This window comes from Zalophus californianus, chromosome 8, assembly GCF_009762305.2.
Source record: "Zalophus californianus isolate mZalCal1 chromosome 8, mZalCal1.pri.v2, whole genome shotgun sequence".
Lineage (NCBI taxonomy): Eukaryota > Metazoa > Chordata > Mammalia > Carnivora > Otariidae > Zalophus > Zalophus californianus.
Window position 1 is genome coordinate 78,346,360 of NC_045602.1, and position 18,293 is coordinate 78,364,652.

General features: G+C 39.1%; 1 protein-coding gene across 3 annotated transcripts in view; it reads right to left on the reverse strand.

The window, feature by feature from the left end:
- Positions 1 to 18,293, reverse strand: part of MGAT4A (alpha-1,3-mannosyl-glycoprotein 4-beta-N-acetylglucosaminyltransferase A) — a 119,623-nt gene that overhangs the window by 337 nt on the left and 100,993 nt on the right. For all 3 annotated transcript variants that reach the window (XM_027620757.1, XM_027620755.1, XM_027620756.1), the window contains exons 13-15: positions 14,367 to 14,445; positions 13,425 to 13,491; positions 82 to 194 (exon numbers count right to left, since the gene is read on the reverse strand). In XM_027620757.1, the coding sequence (XP_027476558.1) occupies positions 82 to 194; positions 13,425 to 13,491; positions 14,367 to 14,445 (259 nt within the window). The remainder of the gene's footprint in view (positions 1 to 81; positions 195 to 13,424; positions 13,492 to 14,366; positions 14,446 to 18,293) is intronic.

Here is an 18,293-nt window from a genome sequence, read left to right on the forward strand (position 1 = left end):
CTTTATGCATAAAATCAAAATGTGGTACAAAACAACAACGTACCATCTAAGCTGTGTCACAGATCACACACATTGTCTTACCTCATTAAGAATGGCCCAAACGGCAGAATTCTGAATAACTGAAAGTCGAAAGGCTGAAATGGGGTTTAGACTGGGATCCACCATTCCTTCGGCAACACCATTCTCAAATTTCCCTTCAAAAGAAAAATCAAATGTGTTGGGTAGGCTGAAATTGGCACACATAAAATATCACGGACTTAAAACGGAAGAAAAACACCAAAACACTTCCAGTGGAGGTCATCAGACACAGCCTGGGTGAATTTTTCCCTTTCTACTTTTATTCAACGTTCAAATTTCTCCTGGAGTGTACGCTTACATTAGAAGCAGCCTATTAAAAGAGGCAGAGCTATATACTCCTTCTTACTGCAAATTAAATGTAACATTATATATAGAGAGATATATATACCTTTATCTATATATGTTCTTGCATCAAAAATATTTTAACACGCACGTTTTTAACAAATGTGATTTAACCAAAGTATATTCTGTACCATCTCTCAGTCCGACCCTTTGAGGGTTGTCAGTAATAACAAATTTCAGTGCTTTCAGACATACATACAATGGTTTGCCTCGAGCAGGGGCTCAATCTGTATGTATCCTTTCCCATATCACATCTAGAAGGGATTAAGAAGTGATGATACCTCCTCCAGGGGGTTCTAATAGAAAACTGCCATTACAAATGACAAGCTGAAAAAGCTCTCCTTAAGGATAGGACCAAGAAGTTCTACAAAAAGGTAGCATGTGCTGGGGGGAGGAGCAAGATGGCGGAGGAGTAGGAGACTTAAATTTCGTCTGGTCCCAGGAATTCAGCTAGATAGGGATCAAACCATTCTGAACACCAACGAACTCAACAGGAGATTGAAGAAAAGAATAGCAACTCTCTGAACAGAAAAGCAACCATTTTCTGGAAGGTCTCTTCTGTTTCTTTAGCGTATATTTTTCTGGGGTCGTTGTTACCCTGTTAGCATTTTGTTCTCTCACTCATCTACTCTCCTCTGGACAAAATGAAGGACAGAAAAAAATCACCTCAAAAAAAGAACAAGAGGCAGTACCGACTGCTAGGGACCTAATCAATATGGACATTAGTAAGATGTTGGAACTAGAGTTCAGAATGACGATTATAAAGACACTAGCTGGGCTTGAAAAAAAACATGGAAGATATTAGAGACACCCTTTCTGGAGAAATAAAAGAACTAAAATCTAACCAAGTTGAAATCAAAAAGGCTATTAATGAGGTGCAATAAAAAATGCAGGCTCTAACTGCTAGGTTAAAGGAGGCAGAAAAGAGAATTGGTGGTATAGAAGACCAAATGATAGAAAATAAAGAAGATGAGAAAAAGAGAAACAACTACTGGATCACGAGAGCAGAATTCAAGAGATAAGTGATACCATAAGACAAAACAGTATTAGAATAATTGGGATCTCACAAGAAGAAGAAAGGGGGGGGCAGAAGGTACACTGCAGCAAATTATAGCAGAGAACTTCCCTAATTTGGGGAAGGAAACAGGCATCAAAATCCAGGAGGCACAGAGAACCCCTCTCAAAATCAATAAAAATAGGTCAACACCCTGACATCTAATAGTAAAACTTACGAGTCTCAGAGACAGAGAAAATCCTCAAAGCAGCTCGGGACAAGAGATCTGTAACCTACAATGGTAGAAACATTAGACTGGCAACAGAGCTATCCCCAGAGAACTGGCAGGCCAGAAAGCACTGGCATGATATACCCAGAGCACTAAATGAGAAAAGTATGCAGTGAAGAATACTATATCCAGCTAGGCTGTCACTGAAAATAGAAGGAGAGATAAAAAGCTTCCAGGACAACAAGAACTAAAGGAATTTGCAAACACGAAACCAGCCCTACAAGAAATATTGAAAGGGGTCCTCTAAGCAAAGAGAGAGCCTAAAAGTAACATAGACCAGAAAGGAACACAGACAATATACAGTAACAGTCACCTTACAGGCAATACAATGGCACTAAATTCCTATCTTTCAATAGTTACCCTGAATGTAAATGGGCTAAATGCCCCAATCAAAAGACACAGGCCATCAGATTGGGTAAAAAAACAACACCCATCGATATGCTGTCTGCAAAAGACTCATTTTAGACCCAAAGACACCTCCAGATTGAAAGTGAGGGGGTGGAAAACCATTTACCATGCTAATGGACACCAAAAGAAAGCTGGGGTGGCAATCCTTATATCAGACAAAATTAGATGTTAAACCAAAGACTATAATAAGAGATGAGGAAGGACACTATATCCTACTTAAAGGGTCTATCCAACAAGGAGATCTAACAGTTAATAAATATCTATGCCCCTAACATGGGATCAGCCAAGTATATAAGCCAATTAATAACAAAATCAAAGAAACACATGAACAACAATAATAGTGGGGGACTTTAACACCCCCCTCACTGAAATGGACAGATCATCTAAGCAAAAGATCAACAAGGAAATAAAGACCTTAAACAACACACTGGACCAAATGGACTTCACAGACATATTCAGAACATTCCATCCCAAAGCAACAGAATACACATTCTTCTCTAGTGCCCATGGAACATTCTCCAAAATAGATCACATCCTAGGTCACAAATCAGTTCTCAACCAGTACCAAAAGATTGGGATCATTCCCTGCATATTTTCAGACCACAATGCTTTGAAACTAGAACTCAATGATAAGAGGAAAGTCAGAAAGAACTCAAATACATGGAGGCTAAAGAGCATCCTACTAAAAAATGAATAGGTCAACCAGGAAATTAAAGAAGAATTTAAAAAATTCATGGAAACAAAATGAAAACACAACTGTTCAAAATCTTTGGGATGCAGCAAAGGTGGTCTGAAGAGGAAAGGTTATAGCAATACAAGCCTTACTCAAGAAAGGTCTCAAATATACAACCTAACCCTACACCTAAAGGAACTGGAGAAAGAACAGCAAATAAAGCCTACACCCAGCAGGAGAAGAGAAATAATAAAGATCAGAGCAGAAATCAATGAAACAGAAACCAAAAGAACAGTAGAACAGATCAACGAAACTACGAGCTGGTTCTTTGAAAGAATTAACAAGACTGATTAAACCCCTGGCCAGACTTATCAAAAAGAAAAGAGAAATGACCCAAATCAACAAAATCATGAATGGAAGAGGAGAGATCACAACCAACACCAAAGAAATACAAACAATTATAAGAACATATTATGGGCAACTATATGCCAGCAAATTAGATAATCTGGAAGAAATGGATGCATTTCTAGAGATGTATCAACGACCAAAACTGAACCAGGAAGAAACAGAAAACCTGAACATACCTATAACCACTAAGGAAATTGAAGCAGTCATCAAAAATCTCCCAACAAACAAGAGCCCAGGGCCAGACGGCTTCCCAGGGGAATTCTACCAAACATTTAAAGAAGAATTAATACCTATTCTTCTGAAACTGTTCCAAAAAGTAAAAATGGAAGGAAAACTTCCAAACTCGTTTTATGAGGCCAACATTACCTTGATCCCAAAACCAGACAAAGAGCCCATCAAAAAGGAGAATTACAGACCAATATCCACGATGAACATGGATGCAAAAATTCTCACCAAAATACTAGCCAATAGGATCCAACAGTACATTAAAAGGATTATTCACCATGACCAAGTGGGATTTATTCCTGGGCTACAAGGTTGGTTCAACATCCACAAATCAGTGTGATACAATACATTAATAAAAGAAAGAACAAGAACCATATGATCCTCTCAATAGATGCAGAAAAAGCATTTGACAAAGTACAGCATCCTTTCTTGATCAAAACTCTTCAGAGTATAGGGATAGAGGGTACATACCTCAATATCATAAAAGCCATCTATGAAAAACCCACAGCGAATATCATTCTCAATGGGGAAAAACTGAGAGCTTTCCCCATAAGGTCAGGAACACGGCAGGAATGTCCACTATCACCACTGCTATTCAACATAGTACTAGAAGTCCTAGCCACAGCAATCAGACAACAAAAAGAAAGGAAAGGCATCTGAATCGGCAAAGAAGAAGTCAAACTCTCACTCTTTGCAGGTGATGTGATACTTTATGTGGAAAACCCAAAAGACTCCACCCCAAAACCGTTAGAACTCATACAGGAATTCAGTAAAGTGGCAGGATGTAAAATTAATGCACAGAAATCAGTGGCATTCCTATACACCAACAAGACAGAATAGAGAGAAATTAAGGAGTCGATCCCATTTACAATTGCACCCAAAACCATAAGATACCTAGGAATAAATCTAACCAAAGAGGCAAAAGATCCGTACTCAGAAAACTATAAAATACTCATGAAAGAAATTGAGGAAGACACAAAGAAATGGAAAAACATTCCATGCTCATGGATTGGAAGAACAAATATTGTGAAGATGTCAATGCCACCTAGAGAAAATGTGTAGAGAAATCTACACATTCAATGCAATCCCTATCAAAATACCATCAACTTCTTTCAAAGAAATGGAACAAATAATCCTAAAATTTGTATGGAACCAAAAAAGACCCCAAATAGCCAGAGGAATGTTGAAAAAGAAAACCAAAGCTGGCGGCATCACAATTCCAGACTTCAAGCTCTATTACAAAGCTGTAATCCTCAAGACAGTATGGGACTGGCACAAAAACAGACACATAGATCAATGGAACAGAATAGAGAGCCCAGAAATGAACCCTCAACTCTATGGTCAACTAATCTTCGACAAAGCAGAAAAGAATGTCCAGTGGAAAAAAATCTCTTCAACAAATGGTGCTGGGAAAATTGGACAGCCACATGAAGAAGAAATGAAACTGAACCATTTCCTTACACCACACACAAAAATAGACTCAAAATGGTTGAAAGACCTAAATGTGACACAGGAGTCCATCAAAATCCTAGAGGAGAACACAGGCAGCAACGTCTTTGACCTCAGCCGCAGCAACTTCTTCCTAGAAACATCGCCAAAGGCAAGGGAACCGAGGGCAAAAATGAACTATTGGGACTTCATCAAGATAAAAAGCTTTTGCACAGCAAAAGAAAACAGTCAACAAAACCAAAAGACAACCGACAGAATGGGAGAAGATATTTGCAAATGACATATCAGATAAAGGGGTAGTATCCAAATTCTATAAAGAACTTATCAAACCCAACACCCAAAGAACAAATGATCCAATCAAGAAATGGGCAGAAGACATGAACAGACATTTTTCCAAAGAAGACGTCCAAATGGCCAACAGACGCATGAAAAAGTGCTCAACGTCGCTCGGCATCAGGGAAATCCAAATCAAAACCTCAATGAGATACCACCTCACACCTGTCAGAATGGCTAAAAGTAACAAGTCAGGAAACGACAGATGTTGGCGGGCATGCGGAGAAAGGGAAACCCTCCTACACTATTGGTGGGAATGCAAGCTGGTGCAGCCACTTTGTAAAACAGTATGGAGGTTCCTCAAAAAGTTGAAAATAGAGCTACTGTATGACCTAGCAATTGCACTACTGGGTATTCACCCCAAAGATACAAATATAGGCATCCAAAGGGGTACGGGCACCCCAATGTTTATAGCAGCAATGTCCACAATAGCCAAACTGTGGAAAGAGCCAAGATGTCCTTCGACAGATGAATGGATAAAGAAGATGTGGTATATACATACAATGGAATATTATGCAGCCATCAAAAAACCCTGAAATCTTGCCATTTGCAACGACGTGGATGGAACTGGAGGGTATTATGCTAAGCGAAATAAGTCAATCGGAGAAAGACGTGTCATATGATCTCACTGATATGAGGAATTCTTAATCTCAGGAAACAAACTGAGTGTTGCTGGAGTGGTGGGGGTGGGAGGGATGGGGTGGCTGGGTGATAGACATTGGGGAGGGTATGTGCTACGGTGAGCGCTGTGAATTGTGCAAGACTGTTGCATCACAGATCTGTACCTCTGAAACAAATAATACATTGTATGTTAAAAAAAGAAGATAATAGGAAGGGAAAAATGAAGAGGGGGAACCAGAGTGTGAGACGAACCGTGAAAGACTATGGACTCTGAGAAACAAACTGAGGGTTCTAGAGGGGAGGGGGGTGGGGGGATGGGTTAGCCTGGTGATGGGTATTAAGGAGGGCATGTATTGAATGGAGCACTGGGTGTTATATGCAAACAATGAATCATGGAACACTACATCAAAAACTAATGATGTAATGTATGGTGATTAACAAAACAATAAAATAAAAATATTTAAAAAAAGGTTTCATGTGCTATATCCAATTTTTCTTGCCATGAGGATTATTCTTAAAACCACAACAAAATGCTATTGAAAAAGTGACAGAAAAAAATGGTTTGTTCTTGGCCACATTTCTCTAAGCAAGGAGCTGGCAACCCTTTTCTTATTTATAAAGGGCAGATGGTAAATATTTTGGGCTTTGTGGGCCAAGAGGAAAAGTGAAGATACCAGGTTGGTACTTATACACGGAAAGAGAGAAAAAAATCTCCACAAAATCTTTATTGATGAAATTCAAATTATAAGAACAACCATGGAGTACTTCTGTTTTTTGTTTTTTTGGGGGTTTGTTTTGTTTTGCTAATGCAGGTGTACCAAGGAGGACAGAATTCCTTTTGGGGTTGCAGGGGGGTTAACATTTCAGTTAACTGGGATTCAAAATGATCCTCCTCTGATTGTTAAAAAAAAAAAAAATCAATTGTAAATGTTCATCTGTTCATGTGGATCCATGAGATTTTATGTATTTTATCTTGAATATTTCACACAGCCTAGATACTGTGAAATACATCAATCCACAAGCACATGATTTTAATGGAGCATATTCATCATTTAGAAGGTATTTATGGAATTCCATGAGGTTCTCCTTGATATTTGCCTTGTATGTGTCACTACACTGCAAATGAGTCACTTGCCAGCAAAAGTTAGGTGGAAGTTCCTTGATTAGTCTGATATTACTTGGAGTTCAAATCATCACTGTCATCAGTGACTTGGCTGAAATACAAGGTTTGCATAGAAGTGCTATTTTGTCCTGTAATTTCAGGTTGAATTAAACATTATCAAGTCTGCAGCAAAAACTAACTTTCAAAGAGATAATAGTGGTTAAGGGCAGTTCTCACTGGGAAAAAAAAATTTCAATCTTGTTCCTGGGCTTAAAAAAAATTTTTTTTTCCACAATAAAATTAATCACTGCTAAGCCCCAGAACTGCTGTGTGGCCCAGCAAGTCACACTGTTCAGTTCCTATTTCTGACAAAAATTCACAGAACTGATCATGGCAGAATCCATGAGAGTGAATCAAGTTCACTGCCAATGCTGCTGGTTCAATAAAATGATACATGACAGATTCAAGTGTTTCCTGTAGAGTACCTGATGAGTAATAACCATTGGCTTAAGCTTACATTTGCGTAAGTTTTGTAAATATATCCATGTAGCCTTCTTCATACATATCTTCACCACCATTCATTATAACACATTTCACTTCAGGTTCTATCAATTTTTGTTTTCTCAACTTGTTGGAAAATATTCTTGCCTGTACCTGGTTTGATGCAGACTTTTCAGAGGCCAATGCTTCAGTCACTTCAAGCTTGGCATTGGCTGCAAATAACAACTAGGCAGTACCAGGAATCTCTATCAACTCATCAAGAGACGCGGAAATTATTTGCTTTGTTTTTTTATGGAAATGACAGATTTGAGCCTATTTTTATTCCAGTGTTACCTTGGTGCAAGAAGATTTTTTAGGCTTTCTTTGTACTGCAGGTCTAGATCCAGTTTCCCACATATAATTTGTTACAATGACTTTGTGCACTGAGATATCCCCAGATATTCTGCACTAGCAGGATTTCTGACAGTGATCTTGCAAATATCCTCATCCAAAAAGGTTCAAAATGCATTAGTGTATCTAAACCCTCACACACACCAATGCACAAAGACCAGGAGAAAAACAAAGCAAAACAAAAAACAAAACAAAACAAAACAAAACAAAACGAAAAAGGAGTGTCAAGCACTTGGGAATCAACTAAGAACATTTAGTGATAATCAGGATTAATTTTGAGGAAAATGACACTGTTGGGGTTTTAGAAAGAATAAACAACTGGCATAATGAAATATTTGCAATATTTTTTTCACCTTCTGTGAAGGGAGTTGTTTTCCCAACAAGATGTGAATATCTGTTACATAAATAAATATAATTCTTATAATTACAATAGAGAGGAAAACTTCAAACACTCTATGGTTTAAATTTATTTTCTCTTTCCAAACCCCTCTCTTTTTTTTTTACATATCCATTTATTTTTTTATATTATTTTTATTGGTATTCTAGATACTATAATGTACTTCAAGTAATCAGTCTGACTTCAAAAAATTCTATTTTGCCAATTAATTATAATCTTACAGTGATATACATTTAGTTATCACCTTTCTGCCTTGTGTTCTCTTGTTTTCATGTAGTTTACATAACTAAAATATGCTATAAATACCATATCATATTAACAGTCAATAGTCTTTGCTTTGTTTTTTGACTGATATGGTTCCCAATGTCCTCAGTTCTTCAAGCTGTTGGTTGTTGCTGAAAGCCTGATGATCTTAAATAAGTTTATTTTATCTGCACACGTATCTTTGGATGTTCCAATTAAATACGATTTAACTCACTATTGGTAATTGGTTTTATTTACTTGGCTAACACTGGAGTCACTCTCACACTTTGGTTACAGCCTCACTTGAATTTTATTTCTGTGAAGAAATTCTGCTGTCACGAAATACTCTATGTTAAATATTCTAATTTCCTGACCTCTGCTTTCTTGTGAGCTGGGAATCCTGTGAGCGCTCAGGATGGTAATGCATTCACATTATGATGCACAGCTGTTGCATGGCGGCATAATAACCAGGACGATCTGCCATCTGACTTTGTAAAATATTCCACGTTTTCATAGTGTTAAAAAGCATTGACATTCAAAGTCCACTTGTATAGGCACTGGTCATTTTTTTAAAAAAATGTCACAGGATGGTGATGTGCGGGTATGTGTGGCACTTGAAACACGGTCAAATTATAAACACGTTGCTGCTATTTATAGCCCATCGAGTGCCCAAAGCAATCAGAGCACCACCTCAATCTCTACTGCAACTCCATGAACACCTCTGCTCTTGTAGCATCAAAGCGCACAGACGGTACAGAACTACAGTGAGCATGGCTGTGTGCCAGTAAAGCTTTATTTACGGACACTGAAATTTAAATTTTTTATAATTTTTACATGTCACAATATATAATTCTTTTTTTGCAAACCATTTAAAAATAAATATGAAAAAAAATTAAACATTCTAAGCAAAAACAGGAACAGGAGAAAAAAACCAACAGGAAGTGGGCCAGATCTGGACCATGGGCTATCATGTGCAGATTATGCAGTCTATTCTAGAGTTTTACAAAACAATGATTAGGCTTTTAGTAAGGTATGTTCAACTTGAAAATCATACCAGAGAAAACTTGTAATATTTTTTTTAAAGATTTATTTATTTTAGAGAGAGGATGCACGCATGCAAGCAGGGGCAGGGGCAGAGAAAGAGGGACAAGCAAACTCCATGCTGAGTGCAGAACCCCATGTCAGGCTCAATTCACAACCCTGAGATCATGACCTATCTTTAACTGACTGAGCCACCCAGGTGCCCCAAGAAGACTTATAGTATTAAACGTATCAACTTCCAAAGTAATGTTTTTATTCAAAAGTTATTAATAATTTTATTTCATAAAAGTATGTCCATGTTGGGGCTAGACTGGGGTAGGAAGTATATGCTACAAAAAAGTATTACCGAATTACTGAGTTAGGTAGGGGATTTAGGGCTGAAAAATACCGTGAAACTTACAACACTTTAGTGAGGTATCATACTATCATCTGATGAGCTCATTTAATTAGAAAGATAATTACCTGGTACAGTCAGTTAAGTGACCAACTCTTGGTTTTGGCTCAGGTTGTGATCTCAGGGTTGTGAGATCAAGTCCTGTATTGGGCTCTGGGCTCTGTGGGGAATCTGCTTAAGACTCTTTCTCTCCCCCTGCTCCTTCCCCCTGCATTCACCCACACGCTCTCTAAAATAAATAAATAAATCTTAAAAAACAACAAAAAAAAAAACAAAAACACTTTCACCCAGGATTTTATCCTACAGAAATACTCTCACATGTCCAAAAAGAGTATATATTGCAGCAAAAACTGCCAACAACCATCCATCACTAGGTGACTGGCTATATAAATTTTGATATGTTATTAATAATACATGGGAACTAGGCAGCCAATTAAAAGAATGAAGAAAGAATACAAAGAATAAAGGCAAACAGAAGATAATGCAGCTAAAGACCTATTTGCATTCCCAATACAGAGAAACTCTTGTACATGTGCAGAATTATTCAGAGGAGCATTGTTTGCAACAGAAAAAATGAAAACAAACTTTATAACCAAACAGGAGAACAGACAGTGATATATTCCCCCATGGAAATTTACACAGTAGTGAAAATGAATGAGCCATAGATACATGCATCTCAGTGGATGAAACCTCATGATGGGGAGGGAAAGCAAATTGTAGACTACAGAAGGACATCATTTCTCTCAAATTTAACAAGCAAAGTAACAGTGTGCATTATTCAGGAATACATCATACACATGTAGTAGAAGTATACACGCAAATGGTAACCACAGACCTTAGGACAGAAGATATTAGGGAAGAACAACGGAAATGGCAAACCTTAAGCCAAACACACAGATACTCATTACATTATTATTTGTATCTGAAATGTTATGGCCTTTGGGATGTTCACCTTCCATGTGTAATGCATACGTCCTGTGGTCAGTGAACAGGAGCAGAACAAAGGCTGTCCCACATATTATCACTTGTGTATGACTGTGGGTTTTTAAAGAATATACTCATCTTTTTATTTCTGAACGGAATACGTCTGGGCAGGACACAAATCCTTAAAGGAATTGCCGCCAAGAAGCACTGGGTAGGGGGGAAAAGAAGAGCGAAGGAGACTTAAGTTTATGTTTTCAAATTTGCATCTGGTACCATGGGCCTGTACCCAGCTTTCCAAACAAGAAATTTAATTTTTGTCCTTGACCCAATGGCCTGGTAGGTCAGCATTGAAAGACGGGAAAGAAGGGGGAATGGAAGGAAGAAATTACTGAAGAGTGACTAGAATTCCCAAATCCTGGCACGGGCCTAGACTTCCAAGGTCACGCCCCATGCAGCATCCCCTCCTGCCAGACCCTGACCACACGCCATCCATCCCGTCCTTCCAGTGTTTCTGGGACCAGGCTGTTCGCCTCACAACGGGAACTACTAAGTGCCGAGGACAGAGCTTCCATCTCACTGAGCTCGGCAGTACGGGAAATGCAGTGGGTCAGGACTCAAAGACCACAGACTCAATGTTATTACTCAGATTCAGATGTTCATGAGTAATGTCTCTCCGTTTGCTCTATTTTTTTTTTTGACAATAATTTTCACCAGTTATGGCTGTTTCACCATGAGGAAGGTCTGCGAAGCTATTCCACTAATGCATACTTAAGGGAGCGGAATTTTTTATAGTCAATTGAGAAAGATCATTTGCTCTTTGTTTCTGATGCACCTTTTCATTTTACAAGGTCCTAGGGTGGCTGATCCCCAAGTCCTCTTCCATTCTAAACATGTATGAGTTGATGTCTTAGATGGTCATTATCTTCAAATTACTGCAGATGGGCAATTTCCTATGCTTTCCTAATCTAGAACACAACAGTCTCAGAAACTAAATAATGGACAAGTAAAAGGGTTAATAAATGTCTTGGATAGGCAGCCAATTTTTTGTACATTTCTAGAAGTGAGCTAAGCTATATATATAACCCAAATATGAAAATAATGAAACATCTATCCACCAAAACTATGCAAAAATGAGGGTTATCACACAAGCCTTGTAGCAGAAACAATGACACCAAATGTGAAAACTGCTCCAGAGACAGTTTTCAGATTGTATCCATCCTGTGTACCTACAGCATAAACTTACCAATATTCTCTTCTTCCTACTACTACGAAGAGCATCAATTTGTTTTAAGAAAAAGAAAATATATCATCATTCACTGAGTCGACACCTATCCAGCAACAGGCCGTACATTGCCTGCAGGAGATGGCCGAGGGCCATCACCCCCTGCCTTCCCCACCCCACCCCCTGATGCGCGGGACCGCGCTGTGACACGGCAAGGCTACGCAGTAAAGCACACGCAGTGTGGCAGGAAGAGCAGACAAGAGGGCCAGTTGCAGTGTTGAACAGAAAACCAGAAAGCATTCATTAGGAGGAATATCAGGTGGAGAAAATGGCCAGGGACACGGCTGCCCGTGAAAGCAAGAAGCATTAGAGGAACGAGAGTCTCAGGACGACGCAAACTGAGAATCAAAGGAAACAAGACGTGAAAGTGGATGGAAGCTAAGGAATGTGATCATGGCAAGGTGTTAAGGTCTCTCCCCAGGCTAACATCATGGTAATATGGACTTTGTGAAAGCTAACAGCAGGGGCTCTGGGCAAAGCCAACGAAAGGACGCAGGGAGAGGCAGACCTTCTCTGGCTCAGGCATGGAGGCAGCGGACTCCAGCAGCGTCCCAGGCCAGGTGAGTACGTATCCCCAGACAGATGCAGTTTATGTTAATGGATGGCAAAAAGTGGGGTGGGTGTTCAGGGTGTCTCCCAAGGTTGGGCTTGGGCAACCAGGTGAACAAAACCACGGTGACCAGAAGATATGACCCTGGTACAGATACTCAGAGCAGATGGTTGTGTGGCCATGTCAGAAAGCATCTCAAGGGGCACCTGGGCATCTGCCTTCGGCTCAGGTCATGATCTCAGGGTCCTGGGATGGAGCCCCGCATCGGGCTCCCTGCTCAGCGGGGGGTCGCTTCTCCCTCTTTCCCCTCCTCTTGTACGCACTCTCTCTTTTTCTCTCTCTCTCTCTCTCAAATAAATAAATAAAACCTTAAAAGAAAAAAAAGAGAGAAAGCATCTCCACACAGACCCGAAGCTCAGTACGGAGGCAGGGGCTAAGGGCACAGAGATTCTAGCACAGGGATGTTGCTGGGACCTTGCAAGTAGCTAAGGTCACCAGGTAGGAGTGCAGAAGGCAGCTGAAGGCAGATGATCTCTCAGTGACTATCAACAATGAAACAGCAGGTGAGGAGAGAAAGAGGAATCAACAAATGAACCTTTGATCTGAAATCCTGGTTAGGTCAAGATAGTAAAAGTATGTCCTGAAACACGAGAACACACACAACTTGGGAGGACATTGGTAGTTGTAACCCTAAAGTGCTTAACATCCTACAAGAATTTAAAATTACTTTAGGAGTAAGTCCAGAAAAGTCAAGGACATTTTACTAGTAGGAGGTATTACCTATTCTGAAATAACCATCTTCTAATCGTTTGTCTTTGGTTTCTTTGCTTATTTCCAAACCTTCACTCTAAAATAGAACAAAAACATCAACTTTATACAAATCATTACTTCTATTTAAAACAGATCTAATATATCTTAATAAACATAAAAGTGGTGTTTATGGCACAACTATCTCTAAAAAAGAGAAAATGTCATTTCAGTCTTGAACCTTAAAGAGTTTATCAATACAAATATTCTTTTTTTAACTATCTGAATCAATCTATCTATATTTGTGGTTAGAAAATTTAAATTTTAATTAATTTTAATAGGGTACTATTTTTATTAAAAATAAAAAACTGTGTTAACTTGAAAGAAATCTAAGCACTCCTTAAAGACCAGTAAATTAATTTTGTGTATTAAACAACAGGCATTAAAGCCACATGGGATTTCAGGACTCAAAATGTAAACAGCAGTTAAGCATTAAAGTAAAATGATGATTCATTTATTTTCCTAGTATGAACTTCCAAGATATTTTCCACCAGGAAACAAAATGGAGGCTCTTTCTATGAATAAGACAGATGGGACAATACACTAAGTGTTCCCCATTAAAAAAAAAAAAAAAATTTAACCTTGCCACTAAGGTCCTGCGATCATGAGAATTTTCTTTCACTTCATAAACAAGAATAACCTCAAACCAAGTCCCCTGGTCTTCGTTCTTAAGAAAAATTAGGGGAGGGCGCCTGGGTGGCGGCTCAGTTGGTTAAGCAACTGCCTTCGGCTCAGGTCATGATCCTGGAGTCCCGGGATCAAGTCCCGCATCGGGCTCCCTGCTCAGCAGGGAGTCTGCTTCTCCCTCTGACCCTCCTCCCTCTCATCCTCTCTGTCTCTCATTCTCTCTCTCGCAAATAAATAAAACCTTAAAAAAAAAAAAAAAGAAAAATTAGGGGAAAAAAATAGGCATACCTTAAAAGGCAAAACTTCCACAGTTGTGTTTAGCAGAATATCTCCTGGATGTTCTTGGTTGCCGCTGTGGAACAAATAACTGAAAAGACAAACATAAAAATAAATTATGAGTCAGATTAGACTTCGCAGAGATTCAGGAAAATGGCCGTACCTCAGAGTGAGCGTTCTAAACGAGACTCTGACTGCAGGGCAGACAGCACCGGAGCTCGTAGCAAGGGCATATTATGTATTCTGAATAGTTGCAGGAAACTTGAAAACTTAAGGATGCAACCCTTAGGTGATGTGTTAATTCCTTCCATCAGAAGGGGCATGTTTGTTGCTTAATGTAATAATGTATTTAACAGATTTTTTAAAAAGGACAGTTTTAGGCTGTGGTTTACACTGTTTTAAATATATACACCTCTCAAGAAGAATAATCAAAGCTGCAGCACCTATATATTACTACTGTATCTTGTATCAGAGAAAATTTTCACCAGGATAGCAATGAGCCATGGCAAGCTCAAAGACTAGTTTTATCCAATACAAATAATTTTCGTATTCATAGCCTGAGACTAAATTAACCAATTCCAAATATCTGAATCATTCCACTTATCACTATGAACAAACATTTGAAAAACAACTATGATCAATCTAAAATACTCTCTGGGTATGAGGATAATGTCCTCAGGTTCTGATACCCTGAAAACTAGTGTGGGTGTGTAAGTGTATGTGGTAGGGGGGGGGGCACGTGAGGGGAGGGGAGGTGTAAAAACCAGACAGGGCATGCAAAGCATATCTAAATTTAAACTGAAAATTTGAGTTTCAGCTAAGTTAAATGGTTCAAAGTTTCGACTCAGAAAGACCTGGATCCAAATCCTGGGTCTCTCATTTAATAGAATTCTCACCTTTAGCAAGTTACCTTAGCTTCCTGAGCCTGAGTTTCCTCTAGACAGTACGGAGATTCCCACCTACCTCACATGACTGTAGCAAGGGGTTTATGAGAACTGACAGTAGCCTGAGTATTAAAAGTACTCAGCAAGGAGCAGTTAGAGTATGCTTATGATACAGTACGGTATTAGTGGGCAAAAATCACCTGTGATGAAGACCTGATTTTCAAATCTTCCACAGGGAAGGGCACCCTCTAAGATTAGCTCCCTCTAAGCTACATCCAAAATTAATTCCAACATTTTCAGATGAGAGACACCTTTTTTCAAAAGACATCTCTGACTTGGAATGCTGCTTTCCTATAACCCTGGGCCACTCAGGACCTCAGCTATAGATGCAACAACACAAGACAGGGGAAGCGACTTTTAAGAAAAGAATGATGGACAGAATTTGGCGTTTAGACAGACTGATTCAGAGGTGTTTCCTATGTGATTATAGTGGAAAACTCAATACAATCTACAAAGTTTAATATAAGAAGAAGTAAATCATGGTACAGCCAGGAAATGGGGATACTGTGCAACTACTAAAATGTTTATGAATCACTTATGACAAATTATGATGGAAAATAGGACATAAAATTACATACAGACCATAATGGCTTTCAAAGTAGAAAGTGCACAGAATCACAAAAAAAAAAAAAAAAAAGTGCCAATATGGTCACAATGGTGTCGCTGGGGTTGTGATTTTTTTTCCTCATTTTTCATATTTTAAAATTTTTGTGTAATCAAATCATATCATGTTATATAGTCAGAAAATATTTTCCCTAACATTCAATTTCTGTATTGATAAATACAACTTCTGCTTTTTCCCCTCTCAGCAAGTAAGTTATTGTGCAAGTCAAAAGTGATCTCTTTTCTGTATTCTAGGCAGGGTGGGTCTCTCCGTGAACTCTAAGAAAATTCAGAGGTCTTATGTTTTTAAAAGATTTGTGTTTTACTAGAAATGGGTCCTCAGTAGGGTCATGTAAATATTACTCTACAGAAGTTTATTGTAAATATATTTGTTAAGAAATCTGATCTCCAATATAGGAGTTCTCTAGCAGATTCTCTGCTGGCACAATTTTAACTTGCAAAAAATAAACCAACAGACATGGTCTGAGACTATTCTGATTTATGGAGGTGAAATTGTTTCTAATTGTATGATGACTCCTTGTTTAAAATTCTTTGAATGCAGGGGCGCCTGTGTGGCTCAGTCGTTAAGCGTCTGTCTTTGGCTCAGGTCATGATCTGGGGGTCCTGGGATCGAGCCCCGCATCGGGCTCCCTGCTCGGCGGGAAGCCTGCTTCTCCCTCCTCCACTCCCCCTGCTCGTGTTCCCGCTCTCACTGTGTCTCTCTCTCTGTCAAAAAATAAATAAAATCTTTAAAAAATAAAATAAAATTCTTTGAGTGCAGCTGACACACAAGGTTACACTGGTTTCAGGTGTACAACAGAGTGACCCACCATCTATGTTGGTCTGTGCTCACAAGCGCAGCTACCATCTGTCACCATACGGTGCCATTACACTATCACGGACTACATTCCCCGTGCTGAGGCTATTACTCCAGCAACTCACTCATTTCCTAACTGGAAGCCTGTGCCTCCCACTCCCCTTCACCATTTTGCCTCCCGCCCCCGTTCCCCTCCCCTCTGGCCACCAGTTTCTGTATTCACAGGTCTGATTCTGCTTTTTGTTTACTTGTGGATTGTTTTAAGATTCCTGAGTGGAATTATATGGTAACTTTCTCAGGCTGACTTACTTCACTTAGCTTAATACCCTCTTGGTCCATCTATGTTGTCACAAACGGCAGGATCTCATCCTTCATCTGGCTGTGTAATATTCCCTTGTGGGTACGTATACCACATTTTCCTTACCCATTTGTCTACTGATGGACACTTGGGTTGCCCCCCTATCTTGGCTACTGTAAATAATGCTGCGGAGTAAACATAGAGCTGCAAGTATCTTTTTGAATTAGTGTTTTCCTTTGCTTTGGATACATACCCAGCAGTGCAATAATTGGATCATATTGTAGTTCTATTTTTAATTTTTTGAGGAACCTCCATACTGTTTTCCACAGTGGCTGCACCAATTTACATTCCCACCAACAGTGCACGAGGGGTCCCCTTTCTCCACATCCTCACCAACACTTGTTATTTCTTGTCCTTCTGATTTTAGGCATTCTAACTGGTGTAAGGTGATATCTCATTGCTTTGACTTGCGTCTCCCTGATGCTTACTGATGCTGAGCCATCTTTTCATTCATCTCTTGGGCATCTGTATGTCATCTTTGGAAAAATGTCCATTTAGGTCCTCTGCCCCATTTTTTTAATGAAATCATTTGCTTTTTTTGGTGCTGAGTTGTGTAAATTCTTTCTATATTTTGGATATTAACCCCATTTCAGATATTTATGATGAGTCTTTTTTTTTCATGTAGGCTCCATACCCAGCATGGAGCCCAACACGGGGCCCGAACCCACGACCCTGAGATCAAGACCTGAGCCGAGATCAGGAGTCAGACACTCAACCGACTGAGCCACGCAGGCATCCCTGTGATGACTCCTTTAAGTGTGGTAAACACTACCTCAAAGTGCTGAATATCACACTATCTGGTATAAAAATGAACATTAAATAACAAAATATTATATGCTCATGAATGCAAAATATCACACAAAAGTATTTTTAGGTTTTTCCAGTCATATTCCCATTGCCGAAAACATTTTTACACACTTAAATTCCTCTTTAGAATCAGTTTAGAGAATAAAATAAAATTAATAACATGTTAACTATGCATTGTTTCTGAAAACCTTAAGGAGAATTATTCCAAATGATTTTTGGTGGGTTCTAAAAACTGGATAGCCCTCACATGAGAACACATAACACAATGTGCCACAGGCTACAGAGTAGTCCATTTCGGGGATTACATTTAAGTGTACCACAGATGGTGTAGTCTGTGGAAGACACCCCAAACTGAGGAAAGGTTGGAGGAATCATGACTGTTAACGAACAGGGAGAAAAGAGTCCTAAAT